The following is a 24,048-nucleotide window of genomic DNA, read 5'->3' on the forward strand; positions in this document are numbered from 1 at the left end:
GTCTTATTACAAAACCATTTCCCACAGCACACACAAAATTTAAGGGAGACCGTCATGTTCATTCAAATAACTCACAGTTACTTAAGTAAAAGACCTATTTTCAATTTAAGCGAGGTATTTACAAAAGAGGAAGTGGCACTTACAAGTAAAAGGGAAGAATTACTGTTGTTAAGCGGTGTTCCCTCTCTAGAAGTTGAAGTGGACAGATCTAAAATATTAAAAAAACTTCAATAGACCTTTTCATTCTAATCATGTAATAAGAACATCAGGGCTCAGTAGCTTACTGGGTATGGCTTTTCCCACATCATTTTCCCATCCCAATTCCAAGGAGCTTTCTGGTTCATTACTGACACCGAAAAAGTGTTGTGGAGTTTTTCCTTTCCTCTAGAAACCAAGGTCATAAATAACCCTTAGTCAGACAGATTTCACTAAAAAAGCCATTTTCAGAGAAATACGCTAAGGCAAGGTCTACCAAATGAGACTGTTAAAAAGACAAAGAAAATAATTCACATTCAAAGCGGGAAAAGAGTCTCTCCTTTTAAAAATATGAAGGAGGAACTCACCACAACATTAAAAAATTGCTGAGGTTTAATCTTCTTCTTAGTCTACCACTCATTTACTTCCTCTCTGCCTCTTACAGCATTAAATTTTTCAATCAATGACCTAGATTGTGTGCCTTTAACCACGTAACAATGCCTCAGAAAAATGTAAGGGTTTTTAACATTATTTTTTAAAGTATAAATTCAGTCTAGGAATACAGAAACAAGAGTCACACTGGAAACTCAACAATCCCCTGTAACATTAAGGCGTCAGCCAGTTTGCTGAGCTCAATACAGATGAAGCTTAAAATAAATAGATCTAATTGTTATCATTCTCCACACTGACCCTATTAGATGTACATTAGTGTTTGCCTAGTTCAGATTTTAGAAGGGTAACCTGTCTTTAAGACCCTTTAAGATAGCATCTACTTTTCTTGAAAGATACATGAGAAGTCATTTTACCCCAAAACAAAACAGACACCCAGGTTATCAAACTCTCCTGTGTAAACACTGTGCCACATACATTCCTATTCTCATGCCTTTGCTTCTTGATCCCCGCAATGGCACAGTTTAAGTCAACGTGAATTTAAAACTAAAGGCTTAGTCTTTATGTTTTTAGCTACGATGAAAATAATCCAAGCGCCTACTACCTAGAATCCATTAAGCAACTGCCAAACACAAATTCTCTTTTTTAGAAAACTAATTGCAATTGTTTACAATTTTGCCTTGATTCTTACCTCGTTTGGACTCATTCATTGAAAATGAATTCAAAGAAGAACAAAAATCTTCTAAGGATGAAGTCAAAGGTGGGTACAATTCTGAAAAGGAGCGTGGAGGCGCATACCTCGCACCAACGGGCAAAGTTCCTAACAGAGATGCTGAAAATATGCTAGGAGAGATGCCGGTGGTCGTTGGAAGGGGTCCTCTGACTAACGCTGATGGCTAAAGAAGAAAAAAGATGTGAGTCAACTTCCTGAAGCTGTGCCACAGGACTGGTGAACTACTTTTAACAAATTATTCCATTGGGGCCACAATAGATGGGTCCTGATAGAGCAGGAGAAAAATGTGGAACAGAACCTCAAATTCCCTAAAACAAACAACACTAACAAAAAAGACTTACTGGACTGGTTGAGAGGGGAGAGCTCCCCAAGACTACTGCCCTGAGATAATCTTTAAACCCTGAACCCAAAACTAGCCCGAGGTCACCTTTTAGCTAAATGACAATTTGGCTCAAAAAATAAAGACTATCACCCATAAATGTTGCGTTCCTTTAAAAAAAAAAATCACCTATATGACACTAAACTGCCAACAATTACTTTAAAACAAACGTGAGAACTTAAGAGGGACAGGGAAACCAGATTCATGGAAATGGAACAACCAGAATGGAAATAATGAGAATGTTCCCACATTGTGAAGAATATAACCAGCGTCACTGGACAATTTCTGTAGAAATTGTTGAATGGGAACCTAAACTGCTGCGTAAACCTTCAGTGAAAATACACCATTATTTTGTATTACACTGGATAATCATGATATGTTTGTTACAAAGTTTAAATCAAAATTAACTCAGTAAAAGTTTATGGTTATGGTGCTGGAATAAGTCAGAAAAGGACAGTGCTAATGGTTGTACAACATAAAGCCTGTCATCAATGTCACGGAATTATACATAGAAAAACTTAATTGGCAAATGTTTTGTTATATATATTTTCACCACAATTAGAAAAAAAAATTAACTCTGTAAGAGATTTAAGGCCAATTTTTAAAAGGACCAATGTGTGCTATCTAATATTGTCTTTTTTATTTTTTAATTGTGGTAAGTATATATATGTGTGTATATATATAAATATATAAATAAAAATTGGCCATTCCAACTTTTTACAGGTACAATTCAGTGACATTAATTACTTTCACCATGTTATATAACCTCTAATACTGTTTTAATCCAAACATTACATTCATGTTTCATCTGCATAACTAAAGTTCCCCACCCTCACCTGACCACAGGCTGAGAAGAACTAGCTTTATTAAAGAGGAATTGTAGAGAAGGGTGGGGTGTGGTGGCATGGGAGGGAGAATCCTCCAAAGAAGGGAGCTGGGGAAGCTTTTGAGGACTGAAACCGCCTCTCTGGAAATGTGAACTTACAATCTCACAAGAATTAACAGAACTCTAACCAGCCCCTGCCCTAAACACATCACAGCTACGATGTACTGAGAGCCTCCTATGTGCTTTACAGTATGCTACATGTCATTTACTGCCTTACCTAATTGTTATAACTCCCTGAAGTATGTCCCACTGTGATCACTATTCTACACATGAGGAAACTGAGGTACTGAGAGGTGAAGTAACTCGTCCAAGATCACAGAACTGGTAAGAATCAAACCCAGGACAACATGATGAGCACAATTCATGTCACTGAATTATACATGTGAAGAATACAAAATGGTAAATGTTTTGTTACAATATATTTACCACAATTAAAAAAAAAGACTCAAACCCCAATCTGTCTGATCTTTTTATAATTTATTTTGTTGTTGCTGTTGCTGAGAATATACAGAGCAAAACATACACCAATTCAACAATTTCTACATGTACGTTTCAAGTTGTCAACCATTCTCACCCTCCTTTGCTGAACTGTTCTTCTCCCATTAACGTAAATTCACTGTCCCCTAAGGTTCCTACTTAACCTTTCAAGTTGCTGTTGTCATTTGATCCCAAATAGCTAGTTCTTAAAAGAACACAATGCTCAAGGCAGATATTTTTTACTAGTCAAGCTAAACTGTTGTTTGGTTTTAAGATTCAGGGGATATTTTTAGTTTAAGGCTTAAAGATGATCTCAGGACAATATTTTCAGAGATTCAACTAGCCTCCATAGCTCCACAAAGTATGGGGTCCGTGAGAATTTGAAATCCTGTTGTGCATTTTCCCCCTTTTGATCAGGACTCTCCTCTGTCTGCTTTTTACGCATACTTCTTCCCTCAAGTCAGCCCCACGTGGATATTACCCATTTTACCAGCCCTGGAAAGCAAACCTGAATTTCTCCCTCTAACTGACCTCTCTTATCACCCTGTTACTACTGCTGCTGCTACTATTCCAAAATGCTTTATGGCAGAGAGCAGCAAACTCTCTCTGTAACATAATAAATATTTTAGGCTTTGTGGGCCACCTGGTCTCTGCTGCAACTCAATTCTGCTGTCGCAGAAGGAAAGCAGCCATAGATAACACACAAGTGAGTGGGCATGGCTGTGCGCCAAGAAGTCTTTATTTATGGATGCTGAAATGTGAATTTTATATTATTTTCACATGTCACAAAATATTCTTCTTTTTTTTCCCCAACCATTTAAAAACGTAAAAACTCTTTTAGTTCGCAGGCCACACAAAAACAAGCAGTGGCTGTCGAACTGGCAAACACTGTATTATTTACATTTTTACAACAATTAAAAAAGAAAGTAAAAGGACAACAACAAAACAGGCAGCAGGCCATGTTTAGCCAGCTGTAGCTGGCCGATCCTTGCTTTATGGTATATGGTTACTGAAGAATTATCCTTAAAGGAGAAGTCTTTAAACCACAAAACTTATTTCTCCTTAAATACATGTTTTTTCTTCGTCAGAATTTTAAACTTACCCTTTCCATAATATATGATCCCAGTATGAGTTAAAGAAAAATTGGCCAATCACTAGATAGCATGTCTCTTTATTTTTATCTCAAAAATGACCAAACTAAATGCTGACATAATGTGAAGAATGTAACCAATGTCACTGAACAATATGTGTGAAAACTGTTGAATGGGAACCTGTTTCACTGTGTATACTTTAACCAAAGATATAATAAAACATTAAAAAAAAAAAAAAAAAAAAGATCAAATTAGCCAGCTACTAGCTGAGAACAACAAAAGGAATTTTCAAGATAAGAAACCCAAAGTTTAGCTTATAGGCAAAACTCAAAGTATCTAATCAGGTTACATGATTTTTTTTTTAGTTAATCCTGCCTTCAGAAGAAAGAAAACCTGTTGTCATCAAGTTGTTTCCAACACGTAGTGACCCTGTAAATAGGAGGAAACATTGCTTGGTCCTGTGCCACATTCACAACAGTAGGTATGTGTGAGCCCCTGCTGCAGCCACTGCAAAAATCCACTCACTGAGGGTCGATTTCTTTTTTGCTGACCCTCTACTTACCAAGGATGAGCCCTGGTGGTGCAGTGGCTAAGCATTCAGCAGCTAACCGAAAGGTTGGCGGTTCGAACCAGCCAGCTGCTCCGCAGATGAGGCAGTCTGCTTCCGTCAAGATTTACAGCCTTGGAAATCCTATGGGGCAGTTCTCATCTGTCTTACAGGGTCGCTAAGAGTCAGAACTGACTCAGTGGCAACGGGTTTGGTTTGGTTTCAGAAGAAAACAAGTACCACTGAAATTTACCATAACACCTTCATTAGCTTTTGGTGCAGAATCGAGGAGGTCGTCTATTTCATCTCCAAGGACCATATCTCCATCATCTAAGAAAGCATCAGGCATAGTGAAGGGGATCTTTCCTCCATTTGCCAAAACTGCAGACGGCATAGAGCTCTCTTCCACTTGCAATGGCAAAACAGAAGTCATGGGCATAAGAGGAACTGAGACCAGTTCACTTCCAACTTCATAAGGAAAACTGGATGCAGGTAAAGAAACAACAGGAATGGCTTCTTGCCTCAGAGTGAGTAAGTCTGTAACATGGAAAAAAAATGCACTCATTCATTATATAATACTAGTGTTATACTGATGTTAACAACCAATCATAACAGAGAAAATCAAGAGTTAGGCAAAAATATGAAAGCAAATATAAAATAGATAATAAAAGCAATTACAAATAAAATGGTAAAAGCAATTGTAAAAATACTTTGTATTACCCAGGAATAGAAACATTCATTTGTCAGAACTTTCCCTTCTTCCTTAAAATGCCTGCACCCTGTCTGGGCTCAGCAATCAGACAGTGGGCAGGCCACGGTAGGTGCTCAAAGATTGCTTCCTGAGATCAGTATCAATCACTCGCTGGCACATCCGGAGCACAACGGTCATTTTGAAAATTATTCACGCTTTAATACTAAAAACCACACAGCAATCTTATTTGACAACACTATAACAGACATCAACCCGCAAGGTGGCATTTGTTAGGGTGCTGACAAGTGAAAACATACCCGGCTCGATATCTTCCACAGAACAGTTCAAAGCCTAGAAATTAAACCAAATAATGGATCATAATATTTTCAAGATTCTGAACTACAAAGCAGTCTGTACAGCTCACTCCAAGAGAACAATGCAAGTTTTCACAGAAATTTGACTGCCTTCCAATTATGCGCCAAGAAATAAACGGAATTGCCAAACCTTTGTGATACTTGATGTCAAATGAGGTCCTAGTGTAGCAGTACCATCACTTATTTCTTGCAGACCAGCATTTCTCTAAAGATATTCACTGGAATACCAGTCCCAAGAGGGACTTTCAAAGACCAGAGGTCTGGGCCTACTCTAGCCTTTACCCACCCCGCAACTCATAATGCCCATTAGCATACCTAAGAGCTCCAAGAAGAGTCTAAAAAAAAAAAAAAAAACTCCTTAATTTTGTTTACTCTATTGATTTCCAAAATTACTGTTGTTTGTCCCTGTACCACTCTTTTTCAAATAATACCTAGTATCTATTAACATCCTGCAAAATGCTGCAACACACTTCAGTAAATGTTGGTTGAGACTAAAACATATTACTTATTTCTTTTTTTAAAGATGGCAGGAAGCAATGGACAATTATGCACCTCAGGAATAAAAAGGTCACAAAAGTAGACACACCAAAAATACTGAAAGCACAACTGCCAAAGTTTTCTTTTTCAAATTATGACTCTTAACAGAAGTAATAACTTTACCTTGGTAGCCCCATCCCCAGGCATTGATTTTAATGAGAGCTGAAATAAAATAAAGATGCTAGTTTAAAAACACTGACTCCGACTTTTAAAATGAAATGAAAACACATTACGTAGAGAACTCCGGCTTACCTCTGCTCTAACATATGCTTTCCTTATTTTAAATCCCAATTTTTGAGCTAGTTCTTGAGTTAGTTTTATTACATGTTCATCCTGGAAAAGTTAGCATAGGTGATTAATGGAGGGTTACACGCACTAACTGTAAAGAAGAGGCAAAACGGTTTTAACTTATTTCCTGTCAAGACACTTGCTAAGGCAATTATACCCAACTGAAACAGGTTCAAGGCTACATCAAAAATTTAACTGTCTAGATGCCATTTTCCCACATGGAATAATAAAATGTTTATGAGCAAACAAACGATGCAAAAAAAAAACTAAAATGTCAACTCCATACCTGAGGCACAGCTAACGAGCATTTGGCTACAGCATCGTAAGCCTCTTTGTATCTTCCTAAATCACTTAGGGCCTTAGATTTCCGATAGAGAGCTTTGCAGTTACTGGCATTTAAACTGAGGACTGTATCGCAGTCTTCTAGAACTTTATCGTGGAAACCCTGGAGTATAAAACCAAAGTATAAAGTTTGCCACTAAGCAATTCATTTCTTGCACTAATGCAAACAAATTAAGACTGCAGCCTATTACTCTCCTTTTTAGCTCAAAGTTAATGGTATTATTTTTCTTTTAAAAATTATATTTATTATGAAACTTCAAATACACAAAAGTAGAACATACATTATAAATATCCATGTGTCTACCACCTAGATCAGACAAATGTTAATATTTGGCCATAAAGGCCCCAGATTTCTAGGAAATAAAAACTTTGCAGACATGGTCGAAGTCCCAGGTTTCCTTCTCCTGCCTTATTCCCTACTCCTCCACAGTTTTCCTTTTTGGAGTACATTAAAACGCCAAAAAGAAACGCAACTCCCTAAGAGCTAACTGATGAGGAATAGGGAATGAAAAGAAAATAAAATCACCAATGACTTCTTACTAAAAAGAACAAGGCAACAACATCAACACTTTTTAAAAATTCATGGTTAAATTTTACTGAAAGTCTGTAGTGAAAACTACAAGCACATCAAAATACTGCTTTTTTAGGCTTGAAAATGTGAGAAGACTGTGTTAATTCCATTCAAGGTTAATTAGTGTTTGGTGCTAAAAGGACTCCTAAGGGAACTAACTGAATCCTGAGATCAAGAAGCAAACTGCCCTCATCTACCAAGAGCACAAGAACTTCATGTTGCTCAGTTACCACCAACTGTTCTCACCAGGGTCACAATAGGTGGTCCTGGACCGAACGGGAGAAAAATGTAGAATGAAACTCATATTCTTTAAAAAAAAGTCCAAACTAACTGGACCAGTTGAGACCAGGGACTATCGCCCTGAGACATTCTTTAAACCTTGAACTGAAACTATTCCAAGATCACCTTTTAGCGAAATAGCAATGGCACACAAAATAAAGGATATTACCTGTAAGTACAGAGCTCTACTAAAAAACTATCCGTATAAGACCAAAAGGTCAACATTTATGCTAAAGCAAAGATGAGAAGACAAGGAGAGCAGGGAAACCAAAATACTGGAAATGGAACAACCAAAACAGTTAAAAAGAATGTTGACATATTGTGAAATTTTTAACAAATGTCACTGAACAAGTTGTCAAATGGGAACCGAACTTGGTGCTGTGTAAACCTTCTCCAAAAACACAATAAAATAGTATTTAAAAAAAGAGGTGCACTGTAGCTATGGATGCCTGATAGACGTGGCCATCTGTGATCGCCTGTCTCTCCCCAGGCTAATTTTTAATAAACAGGCAGAGGTCTAAAAGCCATACTCCAAATGGGAATCTCCAAGGATCACTAACTGAGAAACACATTTTTAAAATCCCTAAAGATTTGTCCCAAGCTGGTTCCCAAAAGCTCCAGGCTCTTGTAAAAGCAGTTAATAGGCTGTTCTTTAAAAGTGAAATTGGGAGATTTACTTTTTATTAATGTACTGTATCACTGGAAAAGAAAATTTTCTCCCTAAGAACATTTTTCCTTTTTTTAAAAAATCAGAACTCACCATATTAGAATAGCAGGCAATACGATTTATATGAAGTTTTTCAACGATTTCCTTAGGGATTACAATTTCTTCAGACTTTGCATAATCAGCTATATTCAAAGCTTCTGTGTACTGGCTTATGGAGCCATTCCAATTGCGTTCCCGATAGACATCATTTCCTTCATTAAAAAGATTTCTCACAAGGGCACGTAAATATACCTAAAAATAGGGAGTTGCCACTTGAAGCATCTTGTGCAACATGGTATATAAATAAAGTTTAATTTTTATACTTAACATGTCAGAGGATTGTACCTAACAATCTGACAGAGCAATAAGCATTGTTGTAAGAAACTATAAAATTCAGCCCAAGTCACTGCTATCCCAGCTAAAGCTTTTATCTTGCTTGCTTGTTCAAAAGAAAATTTTGGAAAATACAAAAAAAAGTAAATAAATAAAATTAAAAAAGCTTAATACCTTCTAATATTCCATTATAGAGATATTCTGAGGCTAATTCATTATTTATTTAACCAGGCTTCAACTGTGGAATATTTAAAATGTTCCAATGCTTCACTATTAAGAAAAATGCTGAAAAAGCACCTTGTAGATATTTGTTAATATCTCCAACTCTGTGCCTAGAATTCCTACAATTGAAAACCTTGAGTCAAAAGGAATGAACATTTTAAAGCTTTTGCCTAGTATTTCCATACTGTCTTCCAAAAAGGCAGTAACAATTAATGCTTCTAGTGGTTTGCTTCACAGCACCCTTGCCAACAGAGTTTTGTGTGTGTGTGTGTGTGTGTGTGTGTACAAAGCCTCTGCCAATTCCTAGGTGAAAAAAAAAGTCTCCTTTTTTTTTTAATCTGCATGTTTATGATTACCAGTGAGATTAGCCTTTCTCACATTTTAATGGACCATTTACCTATTTTGGGGGTATGGGAGGGGTTTTAAACCATTTTCTTATCAAGTAAGTAAACATATTTTTGGTACACACACAGTTCTCAATTTTCTTTCATGACTTCTACCACTGCTTTAATATTTTAAAAGTCCTTTCCCATCACTAGATCAGATACATATTCAATTTTTTTTTCTCATTTTATGGATTCACTTCTAAACTGCCTAAATCATTGAAGAAACTGGACAGATCAATCTCTGATTGATGTGACCTGTGACATGCCACTTAACCCGACTGGACCCAAGTTCCATGTCTGCAAAATGAAAGAGCTGTCCCAGGTGATTTCTAGTTCTAATGCTATATGCTTCTACATCTGTTTGGAATAGTCTTATGAATAACACGCTCAGCATTTAAAGAGGGAAAGAAGAGAAGAGGGAAGAGAGAGTCTAAATAAAGAGGGGGGAGGGACAGAGACAGAGAGAAAGAAAGACGTGACATTTAGAAGCATGAAAACCCTTAGAAACAAAAAGCCTCAGGTGAACTCACAGTCTGTAAAGAAGTGGACCTGCTGACCGAGATCCGGCAAACTGTGCTTTCTCCCTGTGTTTAACTAGATTTATCACTAGCTCTTCCTGTTTTTACCTGATCCCCCTTTACTGCTGTCAGAACATCTTTTCTCCTAAAACAGAAGATACTCTGCATTCCCCTTTTTAACACATTCTGTCCCACTTATTTTTGGTGAAACGAAATAGGCTAAATTTTCAAGACGCTCAAAACATAAATTCAAGATTATATTAGCAGAGAATAAAATACACAGGATAGCTATCTAAGAATGCCCCCAAAACAACATCCTCTATATGAGAGGTTGGTAAAAGGGTAAATATTTTAGGCTTTGTGGGCCATATGGTTTCTGTCGCAATTACCGTATGTTGCAAAAGCAACCATGGATAATACATAATCAGGTGTGGCTGTGTTCCAATAAAACTTTATTTACAGAAACACACAGTGGGGAGCATTTGTCCATAGCCCATACTTTGCCAACTCCTACTGTATATTAAGGTTCACAAGCTACTTGCAGAGCTTTCAAGCAGATCTTCCCAGAGTCATTACCGCATATTGTTCCTGTGTTCCTGGGTAAGACAGTGGAGACCTAAGAAGAAACAACAAAGTAACTGTAACTATCAGGCTCCCATTAGGACTTGTTCAATCAGAAGTCACCTTAAAACTGAGGTTTGACTAGCTCCCAAATCAAACCAACCTGTTGTCATCGCCACTGGTAAAAAGTGTATTTTAAAGGCACAATTCTCCTTTACTACCTTTACTCACATATGACTACCCAGTCAACCCAGTGCAGTCATGAAAAAAACCTAAAACTATTCCCTAGTAATGCCTTCGGGAAGTACATTTCCTTTCAAATCATACTTCTGTTAAAAGGAAGTTCAATTCTCCAAATGTCAAAAATGTTTAAAAATAGTACAGCACTGCCAATCCTATTTGATTCAACTTACTGCAACATGAAGAAGAATGTCTCTCTCCCAGAAAGGAACAGAGAGGTTCTTCTGCCTGGACGTGCCTACCGGAATCACAGGCTGTGCCGTCACTGGTGCGCTGCAAGAAGCCCAGTTAGAGACCGTGCTTCTTAGACAAAATGTTTGAGCACAAGAGCCCTGTGTGCTGACAGCTAGTTTTCAGTCACTTTTCATTCATGAGAACTGCTCTTATGAGATTACATTCAAATTCCTCAGTCTAACATCTGGGGGATACAGAGGGATTTTAACCCTAAAAATCAGCAACATGACACACTTCAGGACACAAAGAATCCTCAAATGTACAAGAGCAAAAATTACTGCTGAAACCAAAACACTGCATTTCTAACCCACATTTATAGAACTTGTTAAGCACGGCTGAAGATTTCTTCATCTCTGCAAGGTATACAGCCACATTTAAAAAACAAAAAATTACTGAGAAGAGAATACAAATTATGAATTCTCAGGCTCTTACTGGATAAACTGCAGTCCTTCCTTAATGTTTTGCTGCCTTTTTCTTCTCTCCTCGGACACACTGGACATGTTACCCTGCACATCCACTTTCTAAATGGGCAATCTGGAAAAGAAACAAGGCACAAAGTTACATAAGGAACCAGGGTTCCTGGACCCCAATTAAAGCACCCATGGCTTGAGACCTTGTCATACAATTAGTTGTGGACGTGTCCATCTCTCAACTTGACTTTAGGTTCCTCGATGCCAAGGACAGTACAGGAGTTATCTCTGTGGTCCCTCTGTTGTCTAGCACAGAGCCCTAGTGGTGCAGTGGTTAAGAGCTATGGCTACTAACCAAAAGGTCAGCAATTTGAATCCACCTGCCACTCCTTGGCAACTGTACAGGCAGTTCTACTCTGTCCTAAAGGGTCAATATAGAGCTGGAATCAAATCCACGGCAATGGGGAATTATCTAGCAAACCATTAACACAAGAGAGGAGATTTTCATACCCCTTAGCCCTGGTGGTACAACAGTTAAGCACCTGGCTGCTAACCAAAAGGTTGGTGGTTCGAACCCACCCAGCAGCTCTGTGGGACCATGACCTTGTGATCTACTTCCATTAAGATTACAGCCGGGGGCCGAATGGACACAAAAATAAAGAGTGGAGGGAAGGAGTGTGCTGTCTCATTAAAGAGAGAGCAACTAGGAGTGTATAAACCAAAAACCAAACCCAGTGCCGTCAAGTCGATTCCGACTCATAGCGACCCTACAGGACAGAGTAGAACTGCCCCATAGAGTTTCCAAGGAGCACCTGGTGGATCTGAATCACTGACCCTTTGGTTAGCAGACGTAGCACTTAACGACTACGCCACCAGGGTTTCCAGGAGTATACAGCAAGGTGTATGTAAGTTTTTATATGAGAGACTGACTTGGTTTGTAAACTTTCACTTAAAGCACAATTAAAAAAAAAAAAGATTACAGCCTGGTCTCAAATGTGAAGGCAAAATTTGGACACTTCCAGATAAACAGAAGTTTAGGGAATTTGCGAAACACAAATAAACCAAAACTACAAGAAATACTAAAGGGAGTCCTCTGGTTAGAAAATCAGTAACATCAGATAACAACCCAAGACTAGAACACAGGACAGAGAAACTAGGTATCGACCCAGACAGGGAAATCACAAAAATAAGTCAAGATAAAAAAAATGCTGAAAACAGGGAAACAGAGATGTCATTATGTAAAAGGTGACAACATCAAATCAATAAAGGGGGACTAAAAAATATAGTCATGGATCTTTCATATGGAGAGGAAGTCAAGGCAATATAGAGAGATAAAAGTTTGGTTTAAACTTAGAAAAATAGGGGTAAATAATAAGGTAACCACAAAAGAGACTAACAATCCTACACATCAAAATAAAATAACGAAAAACATAAAGGCTCAGCAAAAACAAAATTACCAACAATGAAAAAGAGGAAAACACAATTTATAAAGAAAAACTACTCAGCACAAAAAATTAAGTGGAAAAAAGAAACTTGTCAACACCACACACAAAAAAAGAGATCAAAATGACAGCACTAAACTCATGCCTACCCATAACTACACTGAATGTAAACTGACTAAATGCACCAATAAAGAGACAGAGAGTTGTGGAATGGATTAAAAAAAAAAAAAGCACGATCCATCTATATGCTGCCTACAAGAGTTACACCTAAGACTCAGAGACACAAACCAAAACCCAAAGGATGGAAAAAAACATATCAAGCAAACAACAACCAAAAAGAACAGGAGTGGCCATACTAATTTCTGACAAAATAGTCTTTAAAGTTAATCCACCACAAAGGACAAGGAAGGATACTATATAATGATTAAAGGGACAATATACCAGGAGGATATTACCACATTAAATATTTACACACCCAACAAGAGGGTTCCAACATACATAAACTTTAACAGCATTGAAAAGAGAGATAGACAGCTCCAAAATAATAGTAGGAGACTTCAACACACCACTTTCAGTGAAGGACAGAACATTCAGAAAGAAACTCAATAAAGACAGAATCTAAACGCCACAATCAACCAACTTGACCTCACAGACATATACAGAACACTCCAACCAACAGCAGACAAATATATTTTCTTTTCAAACGCACATGGAACATTCTCTAGAACAGACCACGTATTAGGTCATAAAACAAGCCTTAACAGAATCCAAAACTTCAAAATATTACAAAGCATCTTCTCTGACCATAAAGCCATAAAACTAGAAATGAGTAACAGAAAAAGCTGTGAAAAGAAATCAAACACATGGAAACTGAACAACATTTTGCTCCAAAATGACATTATAGATTAAGGACAGAAAAAAGAAATCCATAGAATCAAATGAGAATGAAAACATTTCCTATCAGAATCTTTGGGACACAGCTAAAGCAGTCCTCAGAGGTCAATTTATAGCAATAAATGCACACATCCAAAAAGGTCCAAAATCAAAGAATTATCCCTATAACTTGAACAAACAGAAAGAGAGCAACAAAAGAAACCCTAAGGCACCAGAAGAAAGCAAATAATAAAAGAGTAATATTAAATGAAAGAGTGAACAAGGCCAAAAGCTGGTTCTTTGAAAATTTACCAAAATCAATAAACCACTGGCCAGATTGACCAAAGAAAAATAGGAAAGAAAGCAAACTGAATAAGAAATGAGATGGGCGGTAAACAACAGAACCATGACAACATGTCCAAAGAATGTAAGACACAGTCTCGCCATCCTTGCTTTTAAGGAGCATTCTGGTTGTACTTCTTCTAAGGCAGATTTGTTCGTTCTTTTGGCAGCCCATGATATATTCAATATTCTTCGCCAACACAATTCAAAGGCGTCAATTCTTCTTTGGTCTTCCTTATTCATGGTCCAGCTTTCACATGCATATGATGCAACTGAAAATACCATGGCTTGGGTCAGGCGCACCTTAGTCTTCAAGGTGACATCAAGGCTTTGCTCTTCAACACTTTAAAGAGGTCCTTTGCAACAGATTTTCCCAATGCAATGCGTCTTTTGATTTCTTGACTGCTGCTTCCATGGCTGTTGATTGTGGATCCAAGTAAAATGAAATCCTTGACAACTTCAATCATTTATCATGATGTTGCTCACTGTTCCAGTTGTGAGGATTTTTGAGATACAATCCATACTGAAGTCTGGGAAATCCTATGGAGCAGTTCTGTCACATGGAGTCGACATGAGTTGGAATAGACTGACGGCATCGAACAACAGAAAGTCTGAACAGCTATACAGATTCTTCTATACGTCCCTCCTAAACAATCTCCATGAAAAAGTCATTTTTCTCCTTCCCTCTCCTCTCTTCTCTTTCTTCCAGGCTACAGGTCTAGTTTCTTCTCTCTACATGCTTAATTAAGCCGCCACTAGAACAGTCCTGGCCTTGTTCTGCTTCTGGAAGCTACTCAGAAGTAAAAAGTTTTCAAATCCACTCTCCTCCAAGGGTGTCTGCCTTCCTTGTGAGCACAGTCTAAACCTTATACATATTTTGTTACACAAACTTCTGGAATACTTCTTATCGAAAAGAGTGACAGAATGGTATAAATGAAGTCACTTCAATTGGAATTTTCTAGACAGGAAGAGTTTGTCTTCGACGTAACACTTGCCAAATGTGAATACATGTCTATCCCCACTGATCAACGTTTATTGAGCAGTACCCAGCAAGCTGAAGAAGAACCATGAAGAGACCTGTGATAAAACATCATCTATCAATGCCCTAAACCAGGGTTTGTCAACTTTAGCATTTGGGGCAAGATAATTCTTTAGTGTTGAGGGCCATCCTGTGCATTGTAGGATGTTTAGCAGCATCCTTGGCCTCTACTCACTAGATACAAGAAGCACCACCCCAGCTGTAACAACCAAAAACGTCTCCAGATATTGTTAAATGTCCCCTAGGGGACATGGTAACTCCCAGTTGAGAACTCCTCCCCGCCAAAAGCCATTACCATCAAATTGATTCTGACTCACAGTGACCCTACAGGATGGTGCAGAACTGCCCCACAGGGTTTCCAAGGCTGTAATCTTTATAGAAGCAAACTGCCACATCTTTCTCCCACAGAGCAGCTGGTGGGTTCAAACCACTAAGTTTTCGGTTAGCAGCAGAGCTCTTTAACCACTGCGCCACCAGGGCTCCTCAGCTGAGAGCCACTGAGGCTGAAAGCTAAGAAGCCATCTACCACATAAATCATGCATTGGGGCCCACGTGACAGAAAGGGAAATTCCACCCGTGTTGCAAGTACATAGCTGACATTTTTTAGTTTCATTACTGTTTACCAGTTGTAGTTTTATTTTTAAATCCACCTTCTTCAAAGTAAAGGGGCTAGGGGTGGGGACTGGAATGCCCCAAAAGCTGATAACTAGGGCTGATTCATCTTTTAAATCTGCCAGCTCTAAATGTTTTGATCTTTTATGCTTAAATGCTGATACTTTATTGAAGTGTTTACATAGGCAAGAATATGATGTCTGCTTCAAAATACTCCAAACAAATTGTGCTACATCTATACAGCACAGCTGTTCAAAAAAAAAAAAAAAAAAGACCAATGGTACAAAAGTGTCTATAGTATGACCCTGCTTTGTGAAAAAAAGGGGGGAAATATATACTCATATTTGCTGTCATTTACATAAAACAATCCTGAACAGAATCACAGGCAACTATTGTAGTAGAGAAAACTGGATGGCTGGGCAGGGATGGGATGGTGTCTTTTCACTGTATACCTTTAAAACTTTTTGTTTTTTGAGCCACGTTAAGTATTTACCTCTGGGAAAAAAAATTTAAAGCATTTAAAAAAATAAAAATAAAAAAGTCTATATAGCCTCTGAGCCATTCCTTGGAAAGATGACTTAAGGGACCATCAAGTATTTTCTCTGCTGTATTGTAAGTGGGGACAATTTAGAGTCAGAACTTTACAGCTCAAAGGAAACCCGGGTAGCATTTGGGGGTGCTTTGGTAGTCAGGTCGAAAGGACTGGAACAAAAGAAAAGGAAGCCTATAGCCAGAACTACGCCCACTCTCCTCGGTGATACAAGCCTCTCCCCAACCTTTGTCCACAGTGATCAAGGAAGGAGGTGGGGAATTTGTTGAGGTTCACTCAAAAAGTAAATCTGATGGTTAGGAAGGGACTCCCAGGTAATAACAATCGGTCTAGTTAACAGCCTTGGAGCTATCTCCCCAGAAAGTGCTAGAAAACCTTGAACTTCGAACTCTTACGAAGGGCATGTGGTAAAGAGCTGACAACTCAAGTAAGTGACTAGAAGGAAATCAGATGCAGATTCGTTTAATCACGTGAAATACTTTCTCCCTTTTACGTGGTTAGAGGGGCCATGGTGGCACAGTGGTTACGCACTCAGCTGGTAACCAAACAATTGGTGATTCAAACCTACCACCGGCTCCTCAGGAGAAAGATGTGGCAGTCTGCTGCCACAAAGATTAAAAACCCATTAAACCCGTTGTTGTCGATTCCGACTCATAGCAACCCTATAAAACAGAGTAGAACTGCCCCGTAGGGTTTCCAAGGAGCGGCTGGTAGATTAGAACTGCCGATGTTTTGGTTAGCAGCCATAGCTCTTAACGACTGCGCCACCAGGGCTCCCTGTAAAGATTACAGCCTCGGAAGCCCTATGGGGCAATTCTACTCTTTCTTACAGGGTCACTATGAGTGGGAAGACTTGACAGCAGTGCGTTTGGCTTTTTGGTTTTTATATGGTTAACGATCTGGAGCACAATATCAGGTGTTTTTTTTTTTTGGTTTTTATATGGTTAACAATCTGGAACACAGTATCAGGTGATATGTAAGACAGAGCTTTTCATTTTCAAAAGTTTTTTTCCTAAAATTTTCTTCCTCGCAATCCTGGAATTCGTTGACCTTCAACGCCTGTGAGCAAGAGCCCTGCTCTCTGAGTTGCTGATCTTGGGTTCACCAGCCCCTACAGCTATGTGACTCAGGAAAGCCTCTATCCTGATCCACACGCCCTTCATATGAGGTCTAAGTTCAAGGTTTTCTAGCACTTTCTGGGGAAACAGCTCAAAAGCCACCATCTCTGTCTCCAACTTTTCTTTCTCTTGGAAGGCTGAGGCTCAATCTCTATGTGACCTTTAAAGGTGAGAGCCCAGAGCTTCATCCAGATCACCTTCTCCCTCTGTCACACTCTCCCCTGAGGGCCTCCTGCACAGCCCAGACCTTAAATGCCTTCATCTAGGGTCTCCCTGACAACACCCCAACGTCCAGCTCCAGGCAGCGCTCTGGAGGGCAGTAAGTGCCGTATCTACCCACTTGACAGTCTTACTTGGATGTTTCACAGACTTCTAGAGCTGTTTAAAAATTAGTATTCTAATTAGTACTCTAAAAACACCACAGTAAAAAGAGATGTCTCCTTCCCAACCTGTCACTCAGCCACCCAGTGTGCCCTCCCTGAGGGCAGCCAACCATTTGACCAGTGTCTTGCATTTCGTCAGAGACACATTATGTGGAATGGTCTATATCTTGATTGTGGAGGTGGTTACACAAGGCGAGGAATAAAACTGTACAGAAACACAGATGAGTGCGTGTAAAGCTGGTAAAAACTGAATAAAGTCTGTAGTCTAGCTAACAGTATGGTACCACGTCAGATTCCTGGCTTTGTTACTGTATTAGTTACATAAGATGTCACGAGGCGGGGGGGAAGCTGGGTGAAGAGTTCACAGGATTCTATGTACTACTTTTGTAATTTCCTGTGAATCTCTAATTTCAAAATAGATCAAAAAAGATTGTTTATACAAATGGGCATGCTAATATGTTCTGCACCTTATTTTTCTCATGTAGTAGCTAATCTTAGAGGTCATTCCATATAAAGCTGGTTTTAATAGTCACCTAGTATGTTCCACAGTATGGCCATTACCCTCTATTTCTCTCACACTCCACCACCAATCCATCCACTGACAAGGCCCATTAGCGATACCGTTGAAATATCCCAACCTCTCTGCTGTTCCCCAGCCTGAGGCCCACCATCATCTCACCATCACGGGGACAGCTGCAATACCTCCTTCCCCTGCCTCTGCTACCACCTCCCCATCTTCTCCACAGCTCCCACCCCATCCCCTGCACACACTAAACTAATAGGAACAATCTCTTAAAAACACAAATTGGTTACTGCACCTCTCCTTAATATTCTTCAATGGCTTCCCAATGCACTTAGAAAAATATCTAGGCTCCTTACAGTGACCTACCCGATGGGGAAGGACTACCTTCCCAACTTTTTCACAGCCTCCCCAGGTTCACTTACTCCAGTTACTCTGGTGTCTGTGGGTTCTCAGCATGAGTCAAGGACTTGCCATTCTGCATCTTAAGTGAGAACTGTACCTAGAGGAGGACAAGCACCTGTCTAAGGGGGCCCTGGCTGGACTGTGAAAGTACAGCTCCACTTGGGAGGAATAGAATAAGTGGGTACACACGTACATGTGCACACACAAGCACATACACGTTCAAGGGACATCATTTAAAACAGCTCAGATGAAGCAGAGAATTTCCACAGGAATGCTGTGGCATAGGGAGTTAAGGTCCCACTCCAAGGAAAATCTTTATACCTATGACCTGATATGTCATTGTTGTTAGCTGCCATGGAGTTGATTCTGACTCACGGTGACCCCACGGTGTCGGAACAGAGCTGTACTACATAGGGTCTTCAGTGGCTGATTTTTTGGAATTAGGTCATCAGGCCTCTCTTCTAAGACACCTCTAGATGGATTCAAATTGCTAACCTCTCAGTTAGCAACTGAGCATTTAATCATTTGCGCCATCCAGGGACTCTGCCTGGCACATGCTGTTGTGTTTTTGTTAGCTGCCAGTTAGTTAATCCCAACTCATGGTAGCCCCACGTGTGCAGAGCAGAACTGCTCCAGAGGGTTTTCAAGGCTGTGACCGTTTGGAAACATTGCCAGGCCTTTTTTCTGAGGCACCTCTGGGTGGGTTCCAACTGCCAGCCTTTCCACTAGGAGTAGAGTGCTTAGCCACCTGCGCCACTAAATTCGATTCCTAACAAGCTCAAGGCACTTAACCTTTTGTGCCACCCAGGGACTTACAAAAAGGACTACCACAGGGCTGGGCAAAGTGCCCCAAGGAATGCGGCACAGCTTGTATTTTTGCCTAAAAAGGTATCCTCAAATTCCAAAAGAAAAATTATAATTACCACTCTAGGTTAAATTCTACCCTTGGACTCAAGTCTCTCCCTGTGATGGCTTTAAAACAAACGAAAACAAGTTAAGGCAACATTATTTTCAACCTCGCAATATGTTCGCTTAAAATGGCAACACTTGCAAAAGCACAAAGCTCCCAGGACACAGTGCAAGGTAACCCTCAAAAGACCACAAGTCTGTGCAGTGAAATATTAGGGATGCTCCACTATATTCTTGCAACAGCAAAGATCTTACTGGGTTACCTTAAGAGACAGTTTTTCCCCTCTATTGAAAATGAAAGCTTCGTGATAGAGGGTGTACTAAGCAACAGCAGGAAGGCAAGTACATATTTTGCTGTTTTTTTCCCAACAGGGACTATTCACCTTGAAATCGCTATGTTAGATCTCAGATTCTATCAGCTACGACGCCTGCCCAGTGCTCCTAAAGCGCCTAGTGCTGTTTCACATGTTTCATACGGGACATCTCATCTGATACACAATAGGAGGATTCAACAAGAAAGATATGCAGTCTTCAGGGTGGAATAATTTGCCCAGGTCACCCAGGTCAGTGCCAGGACTACTCGTGAGATCTTCCGTCCCTGTGCCAGGGTGGACACCTGACCCCACAGAGGCTCTGCTGAGCCCAGTGCACCCTTCTAACTGAAAGTGCCATATCAACATTCTGCTCCAAATTCACGTATTTTAATAAAACACAAAGGTTCCATTTCTCTGTGCCTCTCTGGTCCTGTCACACCACCCCAACTCAGACACTCTGCTTGTGCACTGCCCGAGAGGAATATAATGGGATCAAGATAATTTTCAATTTTCTAATCACATTAAAAAAAGGAAAAGGAAACTGATAAAATTAACTGTAATGTTACATTTTATTTAACCCAGTATGCTCCTGAGGCTTCACGAAGTATAAGAATAAACCTAATACTAACTAATTAAACAAGAAATTGGTAACCACATAAGAAAATTTCTTGTTGGGACAAAAACTGGTAAGAATACAACACCTCATGTCTTTACATCAGAGAAAATGGCCTCACTTAATAAGCCTCCTTTTTTTTTTTTTTTTTTTTGGTGAATTAAATGTGTTATCACCCCCGCCCCCCCAAAAAAACCACTACTGTTGACTCTGACTCATAGCGACCCTGTAAGACAGAGTAGAACTGCCCCATAGAGTTTCCAAGGAGCGCCTGGCGGATTTGAACTGCTGACCTCTTGGTTAGCAGCTGTAGCACTTAACCACTATGCCACCAGGGTTTCCTGGTTATCACTAGCATTAATAAAAATCTCCCCTCTGAATAAGCAATATTTTAATATCCCTTCTCCACTGTAAGTATCATCTAAAGTTTCTTGCTGATTTATAAACACCTCACACTTTAGTGAAAACAAATTTCACTTCTAATGCCAAGATTCTGGAGAAAAAGTATTTCTCTCTCACACACATACACAAGTTCATCATCTAAAACACCAAAGTTTCCTCACGTCATATCGTCCGTAGAAAGCCATTCTAGATTATCCGTGGCAACAGCTAGTAGGCATCTGCTTTTGTTTCTATCTCATCCTTTACTGAAATGCTCAAAACTTTCCAAGAGGCACTGTCACCCTTCCTAGAGCTGAGATTCTATCATAATTGTTTCTCTCCCCCTTAGAACATCGATTTAACCCACCCACCCAAACTGGAAGATTTTAAAATCAATCAAAATTAAGGCAGATGGGACAATAAGGTTGACACCCACCATCCTAACTGGCAAAAAAACGGACAGAATCTGGGGAAGGAGAAAAGGGTGTAGGGTTGGGGTATGACGTGGCCCCATCCAAAAGTCACAGTAATGTAAGGCGGGTGTTCTTCAGTTCATTTAGGTAGCAGAGGCCCTAAAAGTCAACGTGCTCTCTGTAGGACACACACACACACACACAAAAGTCAACAACATCCAGCCTGCAATAACTCATGATTTGACTCTGAGCTGAACCTCAGAAAAAACTTCTCAAGAGTGAAAATTATGTCCATTAACTTGAATTACTCCGCAAATGAGGGCAAGACCCCTCCTGTGCAATTCAGCTCAACAGCTCAGTTCAGCTGAAGGGACAGAAGAAGCAGAGGGTTCCTTGAGAGCCTTAGAGGGAGGCCACAAACCATCAGAGAAGCAGGAAAAGATAAGCAGATAACATAGGCTCCCAGCCACCTCCCTCACTCAGAGGCTCTAGTTGTGCACCGTCCAAAAGAAATATAAAACCAAAACCCATTGCTCTTGAGTCGACTCCTACTCATAACAACTCTATAGTCCAAATTAGAACTGCCCCGTAGGGTCTCCAAGGCCGTACGCTTTACAGAAGCAGACTGCTGAGTTGAACAGCTGACCTTTTTGGTTAGCAGCTGAGAGCTTAACCACTGAGCACCCAGGGCTCCTTTCGAGAGAAATACAATGGGAACTACACGGGTAATTTTAAATAGTCTAACAGCCGCACTTAAAAAAAAAAGGATAACTGTAAGATTAATTATAATACATTTTATTTGACCCAACAGGTCCAAAATATTATCATTTCAACAGTTAGTATAAAAATTATAAGTGCTCCAAAGCAGTGAAACTATTTTATATGATACTGTAATGGTGGACACATGACATCTCTGCGTTTGTCAAAATCCACAGGACCATACAACACAACGAACCTAAAAGTAAACTACCGACAATAACAACGCATCAACAGTGTTTTCTCTTTGTGACAAATATACTACAGGAATGCAAGATGTCAGGAACAGGAAAAACAGCATGCAGGGGGTATTCTGGGAACTCTGTACTTTCTGCACAATTTTTCTGTAAACACGAAACGGTTCTAAAAAACTGTCTGTTTTTAAAATATACTTTATATTAAGTCTTTAAAATGCGATGTGTGTTTGCACTCTGAGCACGTCACATTTCAAGTGCTCAACAGTTCTATGTGGCCAGTGGCCGCCTTACTCAACAGCGCAGGTCTAGTTCAAACAGATCCTACACGGATACCTTCTTTCATTTCTTAACATCAGAGAAGAGGAAAATTCCCAACTACTGATAAATTCAGCCAATTACGCAGCAGGGGTAACCTCTCAGGCCCAGGCGGCACTTTCCAGCTTGACCGCACCCCTGCGATGACCATTCCCAGAACAGGAAATTTACGCTAATAGGAACTGACAGGTCTTCATTCTTTAAGGGTGGGGAAAAGAAACCTAACCTGGCTGTCCCCGGGTCCACAATCAACACAGGAACTATTCGCCACCCATTCTAGATGAACTCTCGCAAAAAAAAAAAAAAAACCCAAAAAACAAAAACAAAAAAGGTTGTCCCAAAATAAATGAGCTAACCACTGCGCATCCTTCCCGCCCTAATCTCAAAAACACTTTAAAGTCTCTCGACCACTAGGGCAGACACTATTTTCATGAAGAAAAAAAAAGTTAAATATGCAGAGAGAAGATATTCTGTCAACGGAAATGCATGCGGGTACTGGGACTGTTATTCTTCGCGCAAGGAAGAAAGAGCATCCCCTTATTTGCACTCCCCGAGGACGCACCCCCTGGGGGAAGCCCCCTGGACACACCTAGACCGGGAGACCCCGGGGGCCCTGCAGGTCCTGCCCATCCAGGGGCCCGCCCACTGCCCTGGGCCGCCGTCGCCGTCCGGCTCGCGGGGCGCCCTGGGCGGGCAGCGGACGCGCGGACGGGGCGGTTTGTCTTTTGTGGTCGAGGCCGACGGGTTCCTGGCCCTCCCCCGCTTCCGGGGTCTCCTCCATGTTGGCGGCCAGGAAGGCGCCCGGGAGGTGTCCGGCCCAGGGAAGGAGACGTCCGGGAGCCGGGGCGGACCGACCGCGGACGGCCGACCTAGGGCGGGGGTCCCAGCGGCGCCCCTCCCCCCGCGTCCGTTAACGGCCCCGCGCGAGAACGAGACAGCGGCGCGCGGGGAGTGCCGGGAGGGGGATGGGCCGCGCGGGGGGCCGGGAGAGAGGCGCGGGGGGTCGGGCGGCGCGGGCGCGAGGGAGCCCGGGCGGCGCGCACCTACCTGTGGGGGAGGCCGCGCGGCGGGCGGGCGGCGATGCAGAGCTGAGCGGGCGGCGGAGGCGGCCTGGGCGCTCGCTCGCTCGCAGCTTTCCCCCCGCGACCCGCGGCGGCGATTCTGCCGCGCCCGCCGCGGCGCCCTCTGGTGGCCGGAGGCCGCGCCAGCCGCTCGGGAGGCGCCGCCATTGGCTGCGCCCAGGAGCGTCGGCAGGGGGCGGGAGGCGGGCGGCTGCGGCGCCACGTCGGGCCGAGTGGCGGCGGCGGGAACGCGGGGCCGGGGGCGGCGCGGGGGTGTATGCGGCTCACGGCCCTAAGGCCTAACTGGGCAGCCCCAGAAATAAGCGTGCATTTGCCGACCGGGTGGTCGCCAGTTTCAGCCAATAGGAAGACCAAATATTGCACGGGTCATACTTACACCAAAACTTGATTGGTT

The 24,048-nt window shown here is 41.1% G+C and overlaps 1 protein-coding gene across 3 annotated transcripts in view; it reads right to left on the reverse strand.

The window, feature by feature from the left end:
* ZC3H7A (zinc finger CCCH-type containing 7A) overlaps positions 1 to 23,710 on the reverse strand; it is a 42,523-nt gene extending 18,813 nt beyond the window's left edge. For 2 of the 3 annotated variants that reach the window (XM_049903111.1, XM_049903109.1), the window contains exons 1-11: positions 23,162 to 23,254; positions 11,413 to 11,514; positions 10,522 to 10,561; positions 8,541 to 8,738; positions 6,875 to 7,033; positions 6,553 to 6,633; positions 6,424 to 6,462; positions 5,707 to 5,740; positions 4,952 to 5,235; positions 1,277 to 1,481; positions 144 to 208 (exon numbers count right to left, since the gene is read on the reverse strand). In XM_049903111.1, coding sequence (XP_049759068.1) covers positions 144 to 208; positions 1,277 to 1,481; positions 4,952 to 5,235; positions 5,707 to 5,740; positions 6,424 to 6,462; positions 6,553 to 6,633; positions 6,875 to 7,033; positions 8,541 to 8,738; positions 10,522 to 10,561; positions 11,413 to 11,480 — 1,173 coding nt within the window. In that variant the 5' untranslated portion in view covers positions 11,481 to 11,514; positions 23,162 to 23,254. Of the gene's footprint in view, positions 1 to 143; positions 209 to 1,276; positions 1,482 to 4,951; positions 5,236 to 5,706; positions 5,741 to 6,423; positions 6,463 to 6,552; positions 6,634 to 6,874; positions 7,034 to 8,540; positions 8,739 to 10,521; positions 10,562 to 11,412; positions 11,515 to 23,161; positions 23,255 to 23,619 lie in introns of those variants that run through there. The other variant, XM_049903110.1, reaches the window with a different exon arrangement.
* Positions 23,711 to 24,048: the final 338 nt, after the last annotated feature.

This window comes from Elephas maximus, chromosome 12 (assembly GCF_024166365.1).
Source record: "Elephas maximus indicus isolate mEleMax1 chromosome 12, mEleMax1 primary haplotype, whole genome shotgun sequence".
NCBI lineage: Eukaryota > Metazoa > Chordata > Mammalia > Proboscidea > Elephantidae > Elephas > Elephas maximus.